At 43.8% G+C, this 20,979-nt stretch overlaps 2 protein-coding genes across 3 annotated transcripts in view; one reads left to right on the top strand and one right to left on the bottom strand.

Moving 5' to 3' along the window:
• LOC133137634 (protein APCDD1-like) overlaps nt 1-7,493 on the top strand; it is a 30,730-nt gene extending 23,237 nt beyond the window's left edge. Inside the window, exons 2-5 of the mRNA XM_061255974.1 lie at nt 2,531-2,730; nt 3,281-3,800; nt 6,649-6,970; nt 7,054-7,493. Coding sequence (XP_061111958.1) covers nt 2,531-2,730; nt 3,281-3,800; nt 6,649-6,970; nt 7,054-7,493 — 1,482 coding nt within the window. The remainder of the gene's footprint in view (nt 1-2,530; nt 2,731-3,280; nt 3,801-6,648; nt 6,971-7,053) is intronic.
• A 2,167-nt stretch (nt 7,494-9,660) lies between these two features.
• Nucleotides 9,661-20,762, bottom strand: LOC133137482 (vesicle-associated membrane protein-associated protein A-like). Of its 2 annotated transcripts, XM_061255793.1 has the most exons (7): nt 20,613-20,762; nt 20,087-20,186; nt 14,602-14,754; nt 14,035-14,138; nt 13,201-13,281; nt 12,805-12,972; nt 9,661-10,538 (listed from the first exon to the last, which is right to left on the bottom strand). In XM_061255793.1, exons 2-7 carry the CDS (start codon nt 20,142-20,144, stop codon nt 10,377-10,379), a joined length of 726 nt encoding a protein of 241 aa, XP_061111777.1. In that variant the 5' UTR covers nt 20,145-20,186; nt 20,613-20,762; the 3' UTR covers nt 9,661-10,376. The 2 variants fall into 2 exon arrangements, with proteins under 2 accessions (XP_061111777.1, XP_061111776.1); XM_061255792.1 differs by lacking the exon at nt 20,613-20,762 and having other exon boundaries at nt 20,087-20,300.
• Nucleotides 20,763-20,979: the final 217 nt, after the last annotated feature.

The raw sequence follows: 20,979 nt of genomic DNA, 5'->3' as shown, positions 1-20,979 counted from the left end.
CAGTAAAGGGGTTAAATGGGTTTCTGAATGCATGTGGAGTGAAATCGGGCCCCGCCCAGGACAAGGGCATCTCTAATGCAAATGGACTGAGCAATGGACCCAGTCATCTCATAATCCATTTGAAGATGTATTCACAATGACAATTGTTCACAATAAGGCACTGTATTCATAATCGTCATCATAATCAGTAGTGTTGTTTTGAAGCGTTTAGAAAATGAATGAAAGATTTGCTTGTAGAAATGGAAATATATAAATTATTTTATTGATTTTATTAATATGTCTGGAGGAGCCAATGCTTTCAAACCTCTGCTCAAGCAAGCTTCTAATAGCTATGGTTCTTTCTAACGTCTAAAAAATGCAAAATATAGCATTGAGTAGTATTAGCTATAGCATTGAGCTGTATTAATAAACATAATATTTTATGAAGTTCACTGCAGAATGAACAGAAAGCCCTTTATATGAGAGCAAAGAGCACAGAGCACATGAAATCTCAGGCATCTGTGAGAGACAGATGCTGTATAACACCTGGGGGATGTCTTGGGCATGGTTGATTGTTGCACTGAGAATTCGCTACCATTCAGCAACATCTATATGGCTCTCGCACTCTGTAAAGCACTTGTGTTTTAATGTATGTGTACTGTGGTAATTCTGAAAATGGCCTTCTACCTTTGACACAAACCGAAAGAGAGAGAAGGATGAGGGATATAACTGCATATTACATTACCATTCAGACCTGCTGCCGTTTATGTATCGGTGACAATTCAGGTTAAGAGAGTGCTGTTTACACAACACACCTTTTGAAGGTCCCTCAGATAGGATGTGTAACTCCTTTTCAGAACCAAAAAAAAGAAAATAAAGGCTTTGGCAGCCTTCCAGAGATTTTCTGCAAGTGAAATCGCTCTGCTGCTTTCTGAGGCAAAAGTATCCCTTTAATAAAGCTGTGCTCTCTCCCAACACTGGTACCATCAGATTTTTGACAAGAAAATCAGGCAAGTCAATAATCAGCATTCACTATATTGGAAAAGGAAAGCTTTGGATTCTAAATCCAGCAGATGGTGTGACTGTAACAGTAATCCTAATCGGACCGCTCACACAAATGCAACTGCACCAAAACACCTGGAAGAAAGGGACTGATGCAACCAAGTGAGTCATGAAAAACTCGAGGGCAGAAGAGTCACGTTTCAGAAGGTATAATAATGAACAAAGCCGGTGAGAAATAAGACGTGTAAGCATGAAATATATTGGCCTGTGGCACGGAAAGAAAAATGCCCAGCCTTCATCTAAGGTTTCACATAAAACTATTGCATTCAGGGAGATTTCTTGTTCTGAACTTCAAGGTGCAATTTTGTATACTGGAAGCCTGAATCTGGAACCACTGATGCTGAAAAAGTATTAATACAGTTTCAAATGTTTCAAGAACTAGGATAGAGACAGACAGAAATTCGGAACTGTCTCAATTTTCTCAACCAAAGCCAAAAGCCCTTGGGATTTGAGTGGAGTGACTTCATACAGCGATAGGGACTGAAAGGGTTAATTAGGATGAGAACATTATACTCTGTAACCCTGTCTGCAGATCACAGTGTAACAGTATAAGAGATATGTGTAACTCAAGTCCTTGAAAGAATTAGAACAAATCACCTAAATATCTCCCCAGCATATCTAGAGTGATGACAAGAGTTTAATTTATCTGGCCAAATAGTTTTTTGAACTCTGGCATAATGCAAAACAAGCACTGGCACTGTGATCCTCTGGGACAGGAGTTGAACTGAGTCATATTACATAACATTTTTGGCATTTGGCAGACGCTCTTATCCAGAGCGACATACAGTTGATTAGACTAAGCAGGAGACAGTCCTCCCCTGGAGCAATGCAGAGTTAAGGGCCTTGCTCAAGGGCCCAACGGCTGTGCGGATCTAATTGTGGCTACACCGGGATTAGAACCACCAACCTTGCATGTCCCAGTCATTTACCTTAACCAGTACGCTACAGGCCACCCCCGCTTTAGAGTCAATCCTCCTTTGCCCTCTGCTGGACTGTAATTCACGTACACTCAGTGAGCACTTTATTAGGTATTCATTAGACTTATTTCTTAGACTTAATGGTCTTCTGCTGCTGTAGCTGATCCACTTTAGAGGTTTGAAGCGTTGTGTGTTCAGAGATGCTCTTCTGCATACCACTGTTGTAATCTGTGGTTATTTGCTTTACTGTCACCTTCCTGTGAGCTTTGACCAGTCTGGCCCTTCTGCTTTGACCTCTCTCATTAACAAGGTGTTCTTGCAGAACTGCTGCTCACTGGATGTTTTTAGTTTTTCCCACCATTCTCTGCAAACTCTAGAGACTATTGTGTTTTGCGTGACAGGGTGGTCTGGCACCAACAATCATTCTACTGTCAAACTCACTTAGATCACATTTATTCACCATTCTGACATTTGGTCTGAAAAACAGCTGAATGCCTTTACATTAACAAGCCGGTGTACATGTCTAATTAATTAAGTGCTGTGTGAGTGTATATAGTGGGGCTGTGTCTGAGGGTTGTTTTCTGCTAGGTTGGGGTGAAGGCTCCACACTGCTGTATTCTGAGAGCAGGACCAGCCCTCTGTCCTTGGAGAAGAACTTTAGATGGCACCCCAAGGACAACCAGTGTTCCCACATGCTGAAACACCTCCACAATGGGGCAAGGATCTCCGTCCAGATGCCCCCTAACATTGAGGGTCACTGGGTGTCCACCAGGTTAGACATAACTACACTTTTATGGTCAAATTGGTGAGACCATAAAAATAACTTTGTTTTAATTTTTTTGCTCTATAAATTATGCTGGTTCACTCCTGTACTTGACATAGTAAAATCTTTAGGATACACTCAGTCTGTGGCTGTAGCTGTTGCTTATACGAATGTCAGATCAAGATATGATTGAGATACTTAAATAATTAAGAGAACTTGACACAAAATCCTGAAATGGTTCAGTCCTTGTTCTGCACCACTGATCTAGATAGATTAGTCCTTACATGTACTGTCCTGGGGTGCTCGCTTCAAGTTTTTTCACTTTGCTTTTTTCGTATAGAAACACTGAGGTGGCATATGAAAAGATGAGTTTTGACATCACTTTTTACATTAATCCAGTACATTTAACACTATTCAGGTGCTCTTATAACGTTGATGCATTTAACATTGCTCCAAATAATTTAGCAATACTCTAGCACATTTAACCTTACTCTGGTGGATTTAGTATTACTCTGTTACATTTAGCATTACTCTAGTTGATGGCTTTTTGTCCTGACAGCTGTGAGGTGAGACCTGGCCCAGAATTCATTACCAGGTCGTACCGGTTTTACCAAAACCATACCTTCAAGGCCCACCAGTTTTATTACGGGGACAACCACTGCACCACGCCCGCCTACACCCTGGTGATCCGTGGGCGTCTGAAGCCGCGGCAGGCCTCCTGGATCACTCGCGGGGGCACGGAGGCGGAGTACCAGGTCCACCGGATCCAGCTGGTGTGCCACAGCGAGACGGCGGCCAGGGACCTGGCCCTGCGCCTCAGCCGCGCCTGCCAGGGGGCCGAACCCTGGGCTCCGGGCGTGGCCTACGACCTGCTGAGCGAGGAGGGGAGCTGCGACTGCTCCCGCGGGCTCAACTTCGCCCTGCACGAGCTGCAGCTGCTGCGGGTGGAGAAGCAGTACCTGCACCACAACCTGGACCAGCTGGTGGAGGAGCTCTTCCTGGGAGACATCCACACGGAGCCTGCCCAGAGGATGTACTACCGGCCCTCCAGCTACCAGGCCGCCCTGCAGAACGCCAAGGTCAGAGAGCTGCTGCATTTTTATCAACAGAAAAAATCAATCGTGCCATTAAAGTACATTTGAATTTGAATTTGAGAAGAGGCACTATGGGCTCCGACCTGAGGTCAAACCTGAAAGCTGTGTGTGTGTGTGTGTGTGTGTGTGTGTGTGTGTGTGTGGATCTGTGTGTGCCTGTGTGCGTGCGTGCATGCGACTATGTGTGCACATTAGTCATGTTGTGCACTCTTTACTGACTGCTCTCTCCTCAATGCGTCAGTCTGTATTGGTTATTCATTTCATTATAACTGAAAAATGAAGAGCCTAAATTATTACTCTGCTATTTGGTGTAAAGAACGGTGAGAATTTGATGACCCTTTCACTCAGGATGGTGTTTGAATATTTATAACTGTGTAGGAGATATATCTTAAATTTATGCTTACAAAATGAGTGAACAAAAAGCTGATTGTGAGTGCAACAGGTCACATAAATCAGATCACTTTCCCAGTAGCAATATAAAACTAGTCATAATTCCAATGAACCACATTTTAAGGTAAGAATCTTGGCAGCAGAGTGGAAATGGGTAGAATGTCTGTCTGCCCTTCATGCCAGGAACAGGAAAGTTATCGCTGGTGGTGATCAGCAGGTGGTATTCTCAGAATTTTTGAATCCGACAGCATATGAATTATTCCGGAGAGCAAATTCCAGTTGGGATTTCATGCATGCCTAAGGCTATATTAGAGGGATAAGGATGAGCAGCAGGCTGGATGGATGAAGTGCTGTTCATGGGATGACATGAAGGAAAATTCTCTAATATACTACACTACACACCCAGCTGAGATGCCACCACCTCAGGACATTTGAAATTCTATGTTCAAAGTAAATGGTAGGCATTTATATAGCGCCTTTATTCAAAGCGCTGTACAATTGATGCTTCTCATTCACCCATTCATACACACACTCACACACAGACGGCAATTGGCTGCCATGCAAGGCGCCGACCAGCTCATCAGGAGCATTTGGGGGTTAGGGGTCTTTCTCAGGGACACTTCGACACAGCCCAGGCGGGGGATCAAACCGGCAACCCTCCGACTGCCAGACGACTGCTCTTACTGCCTGAGCCATGTCGCCCCGTAAGTCGCCAAAGTACTATGAAACACTTCTCTTAGTTTAGGAAAACGAGATATTTGCACTGAAACTTCAAAGATAGTTATTTTAAGGAAAAAATGGCAACAAAAAAGTATATTTGAGTATCTAAGGAAAAATATTATGGAGAATCTTTTCACACACTTACCTACAGATTGAACCCCAATTCCAAGTCTACGCCACAATACTTAAAACATTTAATAAACTCTTTTGATTTTGGTTCTTTTTCATGTAATGGCAGAAACTTCAGGTTCACTTTAATTAATTCTACGGTCAATCGTGATTCAATGTCAAAGCTGCAATATCCAGGAAACCGTTGCCCTCCGAACGCTGTCTTTCACCAAACTATGCTGATTGTAATGATAGCCGGCAAATTCCGGAGCCTTGGAATGCTGGAGCGCATGGTGCCAGCGCAGAGGGGTCAGGAGGGAGAGGTCGGAATGACCTCCTGCGTACCTGTCCCCTGCCTGGCCAGACCAGCCAGGAGCCCGCCTTTTACGAGCTGCAAATTCCACACACTGGAGAAACTGCACATCTTCTGCACACATGTTGTGTGTTTGAGAGACCTGCCTCTTCCCCGTCTGCTGTTTTTACACTGTCAAGCGGTATACCCCATAACTCACAGCAAAGGGAAATCAGTTTCTTATCATTGAAAATATATGTTTTGTTATGGATCTGCATATGGATCTGCATTTGGGTCCTTTTGTACAGCTGGCTTTAAGGACATTTGCATTATTGAGAAACCAAATGTAATGAATATTCACATCAGCCAAGAAAATATATCACCAGATGTTTTGTTTCCAATGGGAAGACAAAATATTTAGGCAATGCATTGGGTCTGTTATGAATGAAAGAGGAGAAATAGTAAAAATCTACCTTTGACAGGAGAGGGCGGTGAATATGAATCACGACCAAACTACGCCGTGAAAGCCCCAGCTCTGCAGACAGCCCAGCTGAAAAGGTTTATGGTCTTAGACCATAGTCTGCATTTTTGGGCTTTTTTTCTTTGCCCATAAATTGCTTGATCACCCTGAGAGAGCACAGAAAGCAGATCGCAGTGAGGATGTAGAGGATCAGGCTCTTTGAGATGTTTTTTTCTAAAGCAACTAATCAAAGAGTTAAATGAGAAGCTAATGAAGCAGCATGGAAAAACCACACGTTTTAAAAAAAGGCCAAGGGGGGATTTACCTAGCACTGTAATTTTATTTGTTTCTTATTGGAGCCTATAACCATATGACGCATGTTTAAATTGGTGCTTCGACGCCCTCAAATTACACAGGATAGCTAGAATATTTGCAGGCTGTTTACCCCGAAAAAAACGAGTTCTCGGTACTTCGCAGTTTTCCAGCTGAGGAAATGCAAGAGGAACTGAAGGGTTTTCGGTTTTGCGAGTATTTCGTATTTTGGCGAGCGGTAAAAATTGTGCTGCGCGTTTAATCACCATATGAAAATCAGTCTTAGACCCGCCCATGAATCACTAATTACAGTCCACAGCCAGTGATTAGATGGCCACACCCTCCAGGGTGGGGCATAGACAGAAACTATCATCAGCACCATGTTTTTCATTGGGATGAGTGGGTGTGTATACACACATGCCCAAACTTGGGCGTGATTTTTCATTTGCAATTAGCACACTGGTGACATAGCATTACCGTTGTGTAATGGATGTTTTAGCAATTCTACCTCGTAGGTCAGGGGTTAAACTGTTTGACTGGTTTGCTTTCAGAACCATGACCAGACTTGTATTGCCTGCCGCATCATTTACCGCTCAGACGAGCACCACCCACCCATCCTCCCCCCCCGGGCTGAGCTGACCGTCGGCCTGCACGGACAGTGGGTCAGCCAGCGCTGCGAGGTGCGGCCAGAGGTGCTCTTCCTCACCCGCCATTTTGTCTTCCACGACACTAACAACACCTGGGAAGGACACTACTTCCACTACTCAGACCCTGTCTGCAAGCACCCCACCTTCACCATCTACGCCAGGGGGCGCTACAGCCACGGGCGACACTCCACACTCGTCATGGGCGGGACTGAATTTGTCTTCAAAGGTATGATCTGCGGCTGCCACTTACTGTTTTCACTTTCTGAAATGGTAAATTGGACACTACATCTCTGTAATCTCTGTCTCCAGTAAACCACATGCGTGTGAAGCCCATGGACCTGGCCACCACCTCCCTGTTGAACGTCTTCAGCGGGGACGAGTGCGGGGTGGAGGGGTCCTGGCAGATGGGCGTGGAGCAGGACGTCACCCTCACCCAGGGGTGCGTGGCCCTGGGCATCCGGCTGCCCCACACCGAGTACGAACTCTTCCGCATGGAGCAAGACGCCCACGGGCGCTACCTCCTGTACAACGGGCAGAGGCCCAGCGACGGCTCCAGCCCTGACCGGCCCGACAAGAGGGCCACGTCCTACCAGATGCCGCTGGTCCAGTGTTCCACCAGCAGCCAGGTGTCGGAGGTCACCGACCTGCCCCTGCGGCTGAGCGGGGGCTGCGGACAGGGTCACAGCGGTGGCTTGGGGGACCTGCTCTGCGCTCTGGTGGTCACCCTGATCTTCTTGCGTCCGGGCTAAGACAGCAGCCATTTTATTTTTTCACAGCGTAGATATGGTACGGACGGAACGGACACGAGGTCTCGGCTCTCAAAATGGAGACTCCAGCAGCTTGAACGTTTGCTCTTTTTTAATGCTGTGGGTGCAAGAGTCAAGGATCGAGAGGGACACGAACACTTTGATGCCTCTCGTTTGATCCTCTTCCAGTGGAGACTCAGGACTGCATTGCCACGGTAACGGCACTTTATTAGAGCAGATAAAGAGTCTGTGTACATCAGACAGGGACACAGGAATTTGTTATATATGTTGTACATACTGTACCTATAGAAATATCAAGACATATTTCAAAGGGGTCTTTAAGTAAGGTCACTGATACATTCATACACTGAAAATATTTTTCTACCGTGGATAGTTGAGATGAATAAAATAGAACTGCATACATCCTCAGAAGAGCTTTGAAAATGTTTGATACTGAATTAAATTTGGCAAATTCAACATTTATATTTGTTGATATACAGTATATGACTGTAGCATTCACTTGTTCTCAACTAATTTTGTATTAGTTGAGAACAAGAATGCAATGAAAAAACACTTCCAGGCATCCTTTTAAGAAACATATACAAAACTACACAAAACTACTTCTGCTGGGATATGTAGGGTAATTAATTAAATGACCGATGTCATTAACATGGTTTTCTTCTGTTGTGATTTAAATGGGATGGCAGTGCCATCAATGTCTTTGATTCATAGAGACAAGAGCTGCACACTTGTTGGTGTAGAGTTCCTGCATTGTAGAGAAGAGCTTGTGTCTTCAGCATCATATTTGAAGCCAGTTTGAAAGCCTGATCCTAGACTAAATTCAATTTTGAATGGAGATTCCTCATACAGGACTAAGCTTAATCTGTCACTGTGAAACAAAATGTTACAAACCATATTGCTGTTAAGTGAAGCCTCACACGCACACAAAGGCATGCCAACACACACACTGAGGGATGTTGTGCAACAGTACACACACACACATCCTATGTCATTTTTCTAGCAAAGTGCATTTTTGAACAAAGGTAAGAATCAGGTTTAAGGGTTAGAATTAAGGCTAGGGTGAAAAGTGTTAGAATGGTTACGTTTTCTATGCATTAGTTTGGAGGCAGGATTTACGTTAAATATAAAAGCTTGGGAAAGGGTCAGAGCAAGCCTTAGATATTGATTTTGGACAACCAAATTTTTTTTACTTTTGGGACATAACCCTATAGCCATATGCAATTTTTTAAGCGCAGTATTTTTCTTGATAAAAGATTTCAAACATTTCCTTGTTTTGATGACAATTAGCTTTCAATAGCAGTTTATTTCAATAAAATATGAAAAATGTCATTGTGCTTAATTGGTGTTTGTGATTTAGATTTATATTTATATATATATTTCTTTGTATCCTAGTTTCATTGTGTAAATTTGTATATGATCAGAGAACAGATAAATGAGCGAAACTCCACTGCTGGTGGTCCGATTTCACAAAGAATATGGGGGTGATCAGATGCGTCCACATAATCAGGGAGAACATAATCACATTACTGAAAAAGAGGATATCTTACAAATATTTCCTGACAAAGAATGCAAGATGTCCAAAAATCCCTTCATCCCAGAAGATATTCATCCCAAATTCCAAAATGGTTACCAAACCATTTACCAAAGAGAAGCACCGCTTTCAATGTTTGTAGTGGCCTATTAGATCACAAGACAAAAAACTTGTATGGCATTGATAAGCAGGCGACATTCCACATCGGATGAATCTGAATAATTTATCATTTCAAAGGCAGGGTATGTTTAATAACTGAAATGAGGCAATAATCTAACCTGCAGTACCTGTATTGCAGGTGACGTGTGCAGCAGCACAAGCTAGGACACATGGAGTTGATTTTGGGACAGGCTACTTCCTACTCCCACTCTCCCAGCCATCCATCACGTTTTATATCACACTCATATTTCATACAGTAACTAAGGTAGAGAGCTGTAAAAATAGCACAGTATATTTTTCCCCTATTCAGATTATCGTGGTCAAGCTTCTCAGATTTTTCTCTTTAAATTATTACTGGACTCTGGGACATTGAATTTCATAAAAAGAAAGAATCAAAGCCAACACTGACAAAAGCAGGAGACTGAGAAAAGAACATTGAAGAATGCCATCACCACAGCGTTAAAGATGCATTTTCTCTCTTTATTTCTTCAATGTGAAATACCATGGAACAGGACTGCGAGAATGGAGACCTTATTTTCAGTCAACATTTGCCTCATGAGGGATACATAAACTTGTGGAAGGAAAAAAAGTAAAAAGTTATAGTATTAGCAATAATATAATAATAATATAATGTCTCTACTGGTGTCAGTAAAATAGGGAAAGAGAAAGAGGCACCTATTTCCTTGGCTGAACGCAAATTCCCCACACAATTAAAATTTAGACGAACATACCATTTCAGAGAGGCAATCCAGTGACCGTTAGCAAAACCTTTTTTGTTTCCATTGGCAGTTTTTCCTTTTTCGTAAAAGGATTCAAATAAAATGTACAAGACACTTGACATTCCATTCCACTCCTATTAAAACGACAGAGAAAAAGAGAACAATTCTTTTATTAACGCATTTCCATCGCGGTCTCTACACAGTACCAGGACTGGCCGGGGCGCGGTTCCCCCAGAACCCATCCCACCCCCAAGAGCAGAAAGCAAAAGACCGTGTTTTTCCTTCTTGTCTGTGTGTGCTAACCATGTGAGAGATTGATCATAAAGGCAATGCAGTGGACTCTGTGCACGGACGTGTTGACAGTGGGCCGCTCTACCACTGATGTGGCAGGGCAACGAAAAACACTCGACTTCCTCAGGCCTGGAAACAGCGAGCGGGGTCGCTGTGCGTCTCCCCCTACAAGATGAACTTCCCCAGGAAGAATCCGATGAAAATGGCGGCGATGACGACCAGCAGGGAAGGGAGGGACGTGGAGCCATTTCCTGTGCCCATCGAGATGCCCGTGTTCGACACCACGTTGTCCGACCGCTGGGCCCTCCTCAGCCTTAAACCGTCGTCCTAAGAGCAGAACAGAGAACACTGGGGGTGAGACCGTGACTAAGACCAGGCGTAACCACAGACACTGCAGCAGAGATCACGCTCCTGGTGCTTCACCTGCTTGTGAACACTACAGCAGAAGCGTAGAGCAGTGGTTAGGGGGTGGGAGCTCTACCCAGAAGGGCACCTTTTGGCATCTAACACTGGGACAGAGCAGTTTCTACCCTATTGCACATTCAACCAGGTAAATGGTGACACCCAAAATTCATGTTAACCTGGATTTACAGTCCCCTCCAAAAGTATTGGAACAGCAAGGCCAATTCCTTTGTTTTTGCAATACACTGGGGTATAGATTTGGGGTTGAGATAAAAAGATGAACACGTGACATGACAATTTTAGCTTTTATTTCCTGGTATTTACACCTAAACTACTTAGAACACAGCACCTTTGGTATCAGACCGCCCAATTTTTAGGTGAGCAAAGGTATTGAAAGAGTATTTAAGTAAATCAAAGTAAATAACACTTAATAACTGGTAGCATATCCCTTTCTTGCAATAACTGCTTCAAGCCTGCGACCTACTGACATCACGAAACTGTTGCATTCTTCTTTTGTGATGCTTTTCCAGGCTTTTACTGCAGCCTCTTTCCAAATGTTTGTTTCATATTACATTACATTACATTAATGGCATTTGGCAGACACTCAACGTACAACACAAAGTGCAAGTGCAAAGCGCCTACCCATAACCAGGGATAAGTGCACTGAAAGACCCTAGAGGGAAGCACAATTTCAACTGCTACCTGTACAACAAAGATAAGGACTAGGGCCCATTTCATCCGTTTTTATTTTTTAATAGTAATACCGCAACACGCAAATGTATGAATGAACTGCTTACCTAGCCAAACAAAACTAACAAACGAATCCTATTGACAAGTAAATAACACAGGTAAACACAAGAGTTAAGGTTTACAGGGAGGTAGGGAGGGACGAGGAGAGGTGCAGCTTGAATATCACACCTATTTCGATTGGCTAAAAAGGAATAGCAAAACAAGACTAATCTAGTGACAAATTCCAGTGCTATCAAAACAATTGATCAATCACTCACAGGTAGCCTACCAGTTTGAGTGATTAAAAGCACACCGATAAAACAAACTAGCTCAAAGCTCTAACCTCAGCTGTTCAAAGGGGGGGGTTTTCCTTTCAAATCCATGCTCAATTGGGTTAAGGTCTGGTCATTGAGTTGGGCCAGTCTAAAACCTTCCACTTTTTCTCCCGAATGTCCTTTGTTGTATTGGCAATGTGTTATGGGTCATTGTCCTGCTGCATGATAAAGTTCCATCCGATTAGTTTGGACGCATTTCTCCATAAATTGGCAAACTCATGACACTTCCTCCACCAGGCTTCACAGATGAGCTTGTATGTTTTGGATCATGAGCAGATCCCTTCTTTCTCTACACTTTGGCCTTTCCATCACTTTGGTAGAGGTTAGTCTCATCAGTCCACAAAACTTTTGTTTCAAAACTTTTGTGGCTCATCTCTGTACTTCTTTGTCAATCATACTACTGATGATTGCTCTCACAATGTTTCCGTTATCAACTACTTTTGTACAAACTATCCCCAATGACTATCCTCTTTTCTAAGCTTTAAAATGGCTTGCTATTCTCCCAAGGACACGTAATGGTTTATCTTAAATGCAGTTCTCTCACAAGCAAAACCCATGGCAAAAACCAAGAGTAGACATTCAGAACTATGCATTGTTTAACCAATCAATCGAACAGGACACATCTGGGCAACAAGAAACACCTGTCAGTCACATGTTCCAAAACTTTTGCTCACCTAAAAATTGTATGGTCTGATACAAAAGCTGATATGTTCAAAGTTGTTTAACAAATCTAGATAAAAATACCAGGAAATCAATGCTGAAATTCAGATCTGTCATCTCATGTACATCTGAACTCAAACTCAATTGTCTTCAGTGGAATTCGTGGACCTTACAGTTCCAATACTTTTGGAAACACACCTTCCAAACGAATGACACAACAAATACCATGTGATGCTAACAACTCAGTTCCTGCGTGTCTGGGAGACCGTGCGGTACAGTCTGCATAGCGACCAACTACCAGCCCATACATTCCCCCCTCCCCCCAGGAATCCTGGAAGGAGGGTGGACCATACACACTAAAATAAGTGCTGTGCTCAAGACCTGCAGTGAAATGCATCTATTCCTGATGAGCATCACGCTGTGCGCTCCTGATAGATAAGAGTGCGCACCACGGCTCTGGCTCCCACCTTGAGCTGCCGGTTCTCGTCCGTCAGCCTGCTGGCCTGGGCCTGGAGCCTCTTGCACTCCTCCATCACCTTCTGCATCTCGCCGTCGTCCGCAGACGGGCCGGCGGGTTTGGGCGTGGCCGCGCTCAGAGCGGGGGCGGCTTTGCTGGACTCGGCCGGCGCGTCGCTCTGCGGACGCAGGGAAAACGCGTTCGCACAGGAAGGCAGCAGAACGCACACACTACAACAAGTGGAGAAGAAGCTCTTCTCTCTCTCTCTCCCGGGAGTGGTTCGCACAGACCTGTGAGCAGGTGCGACCGCGGTTCACAGCCGGGATCTTCACACAACACGCAGGAAGCTCGGAGGTTATGAGATTACGATGCTTTTACGGGAAGAGGCGCCTGTCCGCAGACTCACCAGTTTATCGTTTTCGGCGGGCAGCTCAAAGACGCATCGCAGCTTGGAATCCATGAGGTCTTCAGGTTTAGCATCTCTCCACTGCCAGAGATGGAAGAGGGCTGTGTCATTCATCTACGTCGGCTTCTGACAGCCAGATTCTCACCAGAGACATACGCATCAAAACTCACACACTATACTCTTTAACATGCACGTACGCTAGACTGGCTGGGTTTTTTCAATACTTCCTTTTTTCAATCGAGAAGCCCTTGAAGACATTACAAAGATTAGAAAAAAAAATAAAAAAATCTAATGGTCAAACACTAGCTTTCCCACTGAAATAGAGCGATTTTTAAGCTGCCTTTGGATTTCAAATTCCATATAAGTTCATTCTAAACAGTGACAAAAAGAGGAACATTGAACTGGAAATCTGACTCTGACCTGAGGGGGAAAATGACAGGGCTTCTGCTGCCCTCTACTGGATTAGGTGAGACACAGCAGTTTTTTCAGGCTTGAAGGGCAGACACTTCTCCATTGAAAGTGGTTGCGTTTGCATTTTAATTTTTTTATGCATTTTTTTTTATTTTTTTATGCAAAGGCCCTTAACCCCACATTGCTCCAGGGGAAATGTCCCATACTGCTTTGGATAAAAAAATCAGCTAAATAACGAATGTAATGTAATAGCTGCCTCATAGCTATACTCCCCCCCATAGCTAGCACTCAAACATAAGCATGCATTCAAATCTACCTCATACAGGCACACAAACGGAATTTAATTAATTGGGACCATTACAAATTCCATCACATGATTTACATATTTTAAAAGAGGGCTTAAAGAAATTGAAGAGCACTTACCACTGGCTCCATGTCTGAAACATTAGGGGGTGCGAAAAGGGACTGTACCATAAATTTGTGTTTGCTTTTCTCATTGGGATCATAGTCGAATGGCTGTAACATTACTGGAAAAGACAGAAAAACAAACATCAGCAGAAGCAGCAAAGTGGTAACTGTGGAAGGTCTTTCAGTGCCTGGCCATTCAGTTAGCCGGTCGGATAAAAACACATAGTTACCACAGAACTCAAAATGAATGCTGAGCAGCCACAAATCTAACATGAATCTATTCATTTTATTAATTTCACATCTGAAACTGAAAAAGTGCTTTCACAGCAAGGCCAGACAGGCTGGGACTTCTCCCCAGTTTGGAAAACCATCATCATCTAGGCTACAGTCTCGCTCAGACAGTTACATAATGTCAGAGGTATAATGTTCTGGCATAAAAACGGCAGAAACCAAAAAAAAATTATAATAAAAATCTATTTTCCAAATGTAGCGATTTATTTCTTAGGAGTGATTTCTTTCCTGAGACAGACGGGGGTGGAGGGCAGAGAGGGGGTTAGGGGAGGGGGTCAGGAGGCGTCGTACCAGAAATGGTGACAGTGGCTTCTGGGTCGATCAGGCCGCTGTTGGGGCGTACGCAGTACCGGCGCGGGGCCGTTGTCTTCACTTTGAAACATACCGGTCTTTCCGAGGGGTTGGTCAGCTTCAGGTTTGTGGTGACGACGTCTGTGAATGGGCCTGTGGGATGGAAGAGCAGAGGAGTCACAAAATGGTTACCCAGACAGGGGCACTCCTTCAGAAAACAAAGAGTCACACAGTAAGCCAGGCGAGGGAAGGTCCTCTTGCTGAGCCCAATCGTTCAGCATGATGGTGGTTCAGTCATACAGGTGAGTGTAATGGGATATGTGTGCTCTCAGTGAGTCCTGTCACACAGTGCGTCCTGTCACACAGTGCAGTCCTTGTACAGTGACACCCATGTTCATCTCTTAATACTGAAGAGTTTTATTGTACTTATTGCTAAGGATAGCTTTCCAAACTAAGCTGCCATTCGCAGCTGAAGTAGGTGCGATTTCTGCCGAGGACATGGTCATGACACACTGTGGAGTTACAGTACAAACGGCCTAGAATGAGTGTAAAAAGCAGCCCTTATTGTCACAATCATTTTTTTACGTTACAGTGAGAAAGCAGGGGACAGCATTTAGATTTACACTGTATCTGTATCTATAAAATCCTCTTGAATACGTTTTAGTTTGTAGCGTCGAGCAGGTTGAACAGACAAAGCGAGCCGCGTGCTTCCCGCTGCCTCAGGGCACGAGCGCACGTACACGTGCACGTGCACGTGGGACCCGCAGCTCCTGAAAAACGCTCGCTTGCAACCCGTCGGCAGGGAGAGGCCACAGAGCCGGTTTGTCACCACCGTCACGGTCATGCAAAGCCTTTCAGGAAGCAGGCTGAACGCAACAGGAAGCAGTTACGCCACGGCGACACTCGAATGACATCAGTGAAAAAAGAACTGGCTCCAGCGTGTACCTGTGAGTACATGTCTGGCAGGATTGGGGGAATAGCGGGTCACTCTGCAACAGCAGAGAGGAGCCGTCCAATCATTTGACATTCAAAAACACACTGACTTTTCAGCGGAGACTGAATAATGCCACCGCCATGGAGTTGCAGTTCTTCCTGTGTTTAAAAGGAACTAATAATCACTAGCACCAAGTGAACACTTCTTAAATGGCAATTCAATTCCATAAGCAAACTGTAAGGATTATTCTAGAGTGGCCATTACTGCATCAATGAATAATAATGTTCCAAATATATATATTTTGGTTGAACAAGCTGGATAGCGTTTCTGCTAACATTTGGAAAATACTTTACATCACCTCTTACTTAGCAGAAGCTTTGGTTACAAGCGACGTACAATACAGTGAAATACTTGTACATACAACTCTTACTGAGTACATAAACATTACATCAAGCTCACTCTTCATTACAGTAAATTAGGAGCCAACTACTGAACCGTGAGCTCAGGGAAGGGTATCAAAGGGGAGGCGGAATAACAAAAGGCTATTCGCAAATATTTTGGCAACATTCAAAGAAGAGAAGCCACAACAGGATACTCAAGATTAAAGGCTGAGGTATGGGTTTCAGTCAGTACCCACAGAAACTAAAGCAGTATCTGCCCAGTGCCAGCAGTCATGGCCTGGATCTAGAATCCTGGGTATTCAAGTGTCAAGTCAAATCTGTAACATCTTAATTTTTCAGACACATATATCCATCTTTCTCACCATTAATCCACTTCTAAATGGTAAATGGTTGGCATTTATATACCGCCTTTATCCAAAGGACTGTACAATTGATGCTTCTCATTCACCAGTTCACACACAGTCGCACACTAACGACGATTGGCTGCCATGCAAGGCACCAACCAGTTCGTCAGGAGCAACTGGGGGTTAGGTGTCTTGCTCAGGGACACATTGACACACCCAGGGCGGGATCAAACTGGCAACCTGCTGACTGCCAGACAAAAGCTTACCTCCTGAGCCAATGTCATTCAAGAAATACACACTTAATGTTCACACAAGATGATCCATGAGACCAGTAATGTATTGAGTCACAAAACAAATGCCATCCAACAAAATGAAACTGCTCTGGTACAGAGCTGATCTGCGCAGATTCAAAGTCACAGGACTCCAGCAAGGCCAACCAGGAAATTCAGCCTGGCATGTTCCGGAAACAAAAAAGCTTTTTAATGGTGTGGGAAGAACAGTTCCCAAACCCTGTAACGACCCCTCAATGTTTCCTGTGTGCTGGGGTATAGGCGATATGTGGACAGGAAGCGTTTCACAGAACAATCAAATCGGCTTGTTTAGATCCCAACTCTACCGTGACTTTAACCAAATACTGCACCAGAATCGTTCCCCTCTTAAAAGGGCTTACTCTGCACATTCCCCTGTATGAAACACTAGTAAGTGCTGTGTTGGGAGTGAAACACTGCTTCCAGGAAATTATGAGTTGCCTGTGATTGTTTGTGTATGCTGAAATCATACAAGTGCTTAGCAGCTGGTGCCAGACATTGACAAGCCGCCACCTTCGTATGTACCTGAGCCAATTCGCTTATGTACATTTCTGATATGTCCTGAAAAGCGCAGTGTAGCTACACCAAGTTTTGGGATGGCCTTAAAAGCTTTTGAGAAGGGCTACCAATGCAAATAAAAACTCCCATTTACAGAACAGAATGTTCCAGGGACAATTTCCAACTGGAGAATGGTTTCCTGCAGAATTCCCAAAAACAAGGCTAGATAGAGCTGTAGAAAAAAGCAGGTACAGAGGCACAAATCAGAGAAGAAATGCAGGTCAAAATAAAAGCTTATTAAACTCCAGCCATAAAAAGTGTTTATTTGAGCTGATGTTGATTAAGGCATCTCAGTCACATCCTGAAGTGGTGACACACACACACCCCGCCCCCCCCCCCCGAATTTAAACCCTCCTGACATGTCAGTCCCTGCTCACACAAAGGATCAGCTCATACGGTATAGCTGGTGCACTAACTTAATTGCAGACTGCTGGAGTACGTTCCATGTCATCAAACCTCAAACCTGCCCTGACACGACGCCCTGGAAACTAACTCTTCCCTAAAGAAATATCTAACAACTTTCCAGCAAAGCTTGAGAAACATCCAGAAAAACAATAGAGTATAGTGTTAATTGGTAGGGCCATATGACAAATGCCTGCTTAGTAGTACATCCACTATCCAGCAGAGAACAAAAAGACAATGTGGCACACAAAGACACACCACTTTTAGCAAAAAACATCCCAGGCTGTGCTCGCAAGCCATGCATTCTGAGAAAACAGCAGACTACAGCCTGACATTCACTAGCAGCTTGCATAACAGCACCGCAGGCTGAATATTTACATGTACCCCATCATTTATGACTTCCATACCCATGAAGAATGCCCAATGGTGGTTGGTTCCCAGGGTGTATAGTAGAGTAGATCAAGAGTTCATATGAAAAGGAACCAGGCTCACAATTAACTTGTTCTCAAGTTTCATTCATATAACGGTGGCTAATTCTGTAGCTACTACAAATGTAATATTAGTACAGACCTGGTTTCTCAGCCACAGCTCAAAGAGATGCAGCTCGTTTGAAGGGTTTAACTTATGTATCGTCTAAATGTGAACACGACACTCCAAAAACCCTGACAGTATTCACTGATTTGGTCTATGATTCCATGAACCCAATGATTGAAGAATCAAGTGCATATAAGATGGGGAAAAAACAGTAATAATTTGGGTAATAGGTAATTGGGTAATGACCTGGTAGTGTCACATGCACTACAAACTGGCAAGTTGGAAAAGGAAACATGCAAAATTACAGAATAGCTAGATCATAGCAGCAGTAAACTTTACCCCAGATATATATGGCTGTTAGGAATGTAGCCTATACAGACTCCTCCCTTACACACACTCTAGAAAAATGTCTTTGAGAGGCTAAAAAAATAAGCAAGGTTCAGCAGAAGTACAGCTGTTGGGAAATGGGTACAGGGGGATCACGAGGGAGACTCGATTGCTGTTAGTAGACTGAATGTCCTAAACCTAAAGACTAAAAGCTTCCAGTCTGTCAGTCCTTTTACAGCATTCAAATTAGGCATATGAAACCCTCCCCTGCCATTTTCCCCAGCAAGTGCAATACAATCAGGTGAGCTGCAACGGAACACGATTTGATTCTGGAATGTGTACTCCCACAAGGCACAGAAATCAGTGCTCCGATATCCAGAGAACCAGTATCGAAAGCCCCACCTTCCTTAATATGACATTTAACCCAATGATAAGAGGGTACAATTTCCCAACTCCCGATGCGAGATGTTTTTGTGGATGAACGCTCATTTCCTGGTTGCTTTCACTCATATTCTGTCACTGAAAACATGTGACTGCACAACAACATCCCAATGACACGGAGGCTACAAATTGCATTATAATTGATCGTGTGTGTTTTGAGGAAGAAATATTGCTAGCTGTGCTTTGCCAACGGTAGGCTAACGTGGCTACACTCAACATAAGACGAGTAACTCACATAGCAAAATAAAAAAAAACTAGCCAGCTAGTTAAATACAAGAACGGTTGAGAACTTCACTTGCCCAATGCTTCCTTCGAGTAATCTCAGATATCAGACTGACTCGTAGCTGTAAGGTTACAGCTTAAATTCCCCTCTGCAGCTTAAAATGCTAAAAATGTAATTTAACAAAATGACGCCTGCATGTGATAAGTTAACTTACCCTTCTGGCCTGATGAATCCTTGCTAACGTTACATAAATGTACAGAATGAATTGAATTGAACACGGTCGGTGGTTAATAAAATAAAGCACTGCTAGACATGGTTCCAGAAAGTTTAAGAGACTGGTAGCTTTTATAACGGGGTTTTGTGCCCTAGTTAAAAGCTAAGCACTAGTGCTAAATGCTAGCAAAATAAAAGTTGGCGAGTTTGGCCATGTTAGCAAGCAATAGGATTCCGGTAACGTTACAGAAACGAGAGTAAATACTGATCCGTTTTATGAGTATCGGCATATAACAAATAAGGCCTGCAAACTAATAGGAGAAACAGTATGTTTTAGATTAAGTTAGCTGGCTGCCAAGCAAGGATACCATTTAGCTAGCGCTGGAGAGAGCTGGCTAGCGATGGTTAAACAGTACTAGCTAGCAATCTGGGTAATTTTTGGGTGGGCAAGTGTGATATAGCTCTAACTTAGGCTACACGCACCTCCAAAACAAAGAAAAACAGAGAACTAAAAAGCAATGATCTCAACCCATGAAGTTATGTCTTGGCGGTGAAGAGGTAAGTTACGATAAAAGAAACGGCCGGTGGTGAATTTCGCAGTCTAACTGTAGCCTCATCTTGCACTGCCAGGTTGCAGGGGATCCGCAGGCCCCGGGATCCTCGCGCTTTCCAGCAAAATGGCGGCGGTGATTTACACACTGCGATCGGAGGGGAAGTGAAATTATCCCCAGTCCGGGACCCTGCAATACGGCCGTGAATGTGCGCTTTCCGCGCCGACGACAGCAATGGCATTCCCTTACCTTTAAATTTGAGGTCGCTTGGTGGATCAAGAATGAGGATCTGCTCCAATTTGGACATGTTTGCTTGAGAAAGTGTTGGTGACTGAAGTGCCAAGGAGCGCTGCGTGTAAAAAATAAAAAATAAAAAAGGAAAGCAGCACCGAGTCACTGCGCGCCGGGGACTAGCACACGGGTACAGTCAGTCACGGGGACGCGCGATTATTGAGCGCGCCAACGTGAAAGGCACGGTTCAATTATATGGAACGTGAAATTGTTTCCTTTATAACCCGTTGTTTCCTAAATACTTTCATGAATATTATCTTCTTATCTTGAAATCGACGTTACAAACAGGAACATAGTTGTCACCACATACCTGAATACATGGCATTACTTAAAATTGTTTTATCTAAGTTACTGTGCAGGATATAATTACAATCAATCAAATTTATATAGCACATAATACAAACGATTTGTCAGAATATGGTTAACAATTAAACCCCCACAGAGCAACCCTGAGGCAACAGTGGCAAGGAAAAATGGGAGACACCTTGGAAGGAACCAGACTGAACAGGTGGAGCTCATCCTCTTCTGGCTGGCTTACTGGCGGGTGTGGGTTGTGAATACGAAGTCAGTCAGTTTCATTCATGTTGCATGAAGCATCCGAGACGACTCGGGAAAATGTGAAAGATGTTTCCCCGATGCTGAGAGTGGTTAAAAAAGAGAGTAGCAGAGTAGCCAATATAATCCCTATAAGAAGTTGGCAGCATAACTTCTAGGAGAGACCGAGAGAACCCGTACAGACATGAGAAATGCAAGAAACCTACCCAACCCCTGAGCCTGTGAAAATGAGTAAAGTTTGTCACCCCAGAACACTCTGTCTGCATGGTTCTCCATCTCTGTATCTGGACAATAAC

Source organism: Conger conger, chromosome 9, assembly GCF_963514075.1.
Source record: "Conger conger chromosome 9, fConCon1.1, whole genome shotgun sequence".
Lineage (NCBI taxonomy): Eukaryota > Metazoa > Chordata > Actinopteri > Anguilliformes > Congridae > Conger > Conger conger.
Note: the sequence above shows the minus strand (reverse complement) of the source record. Positions and strands in the feature narration are given on the sequence as shown.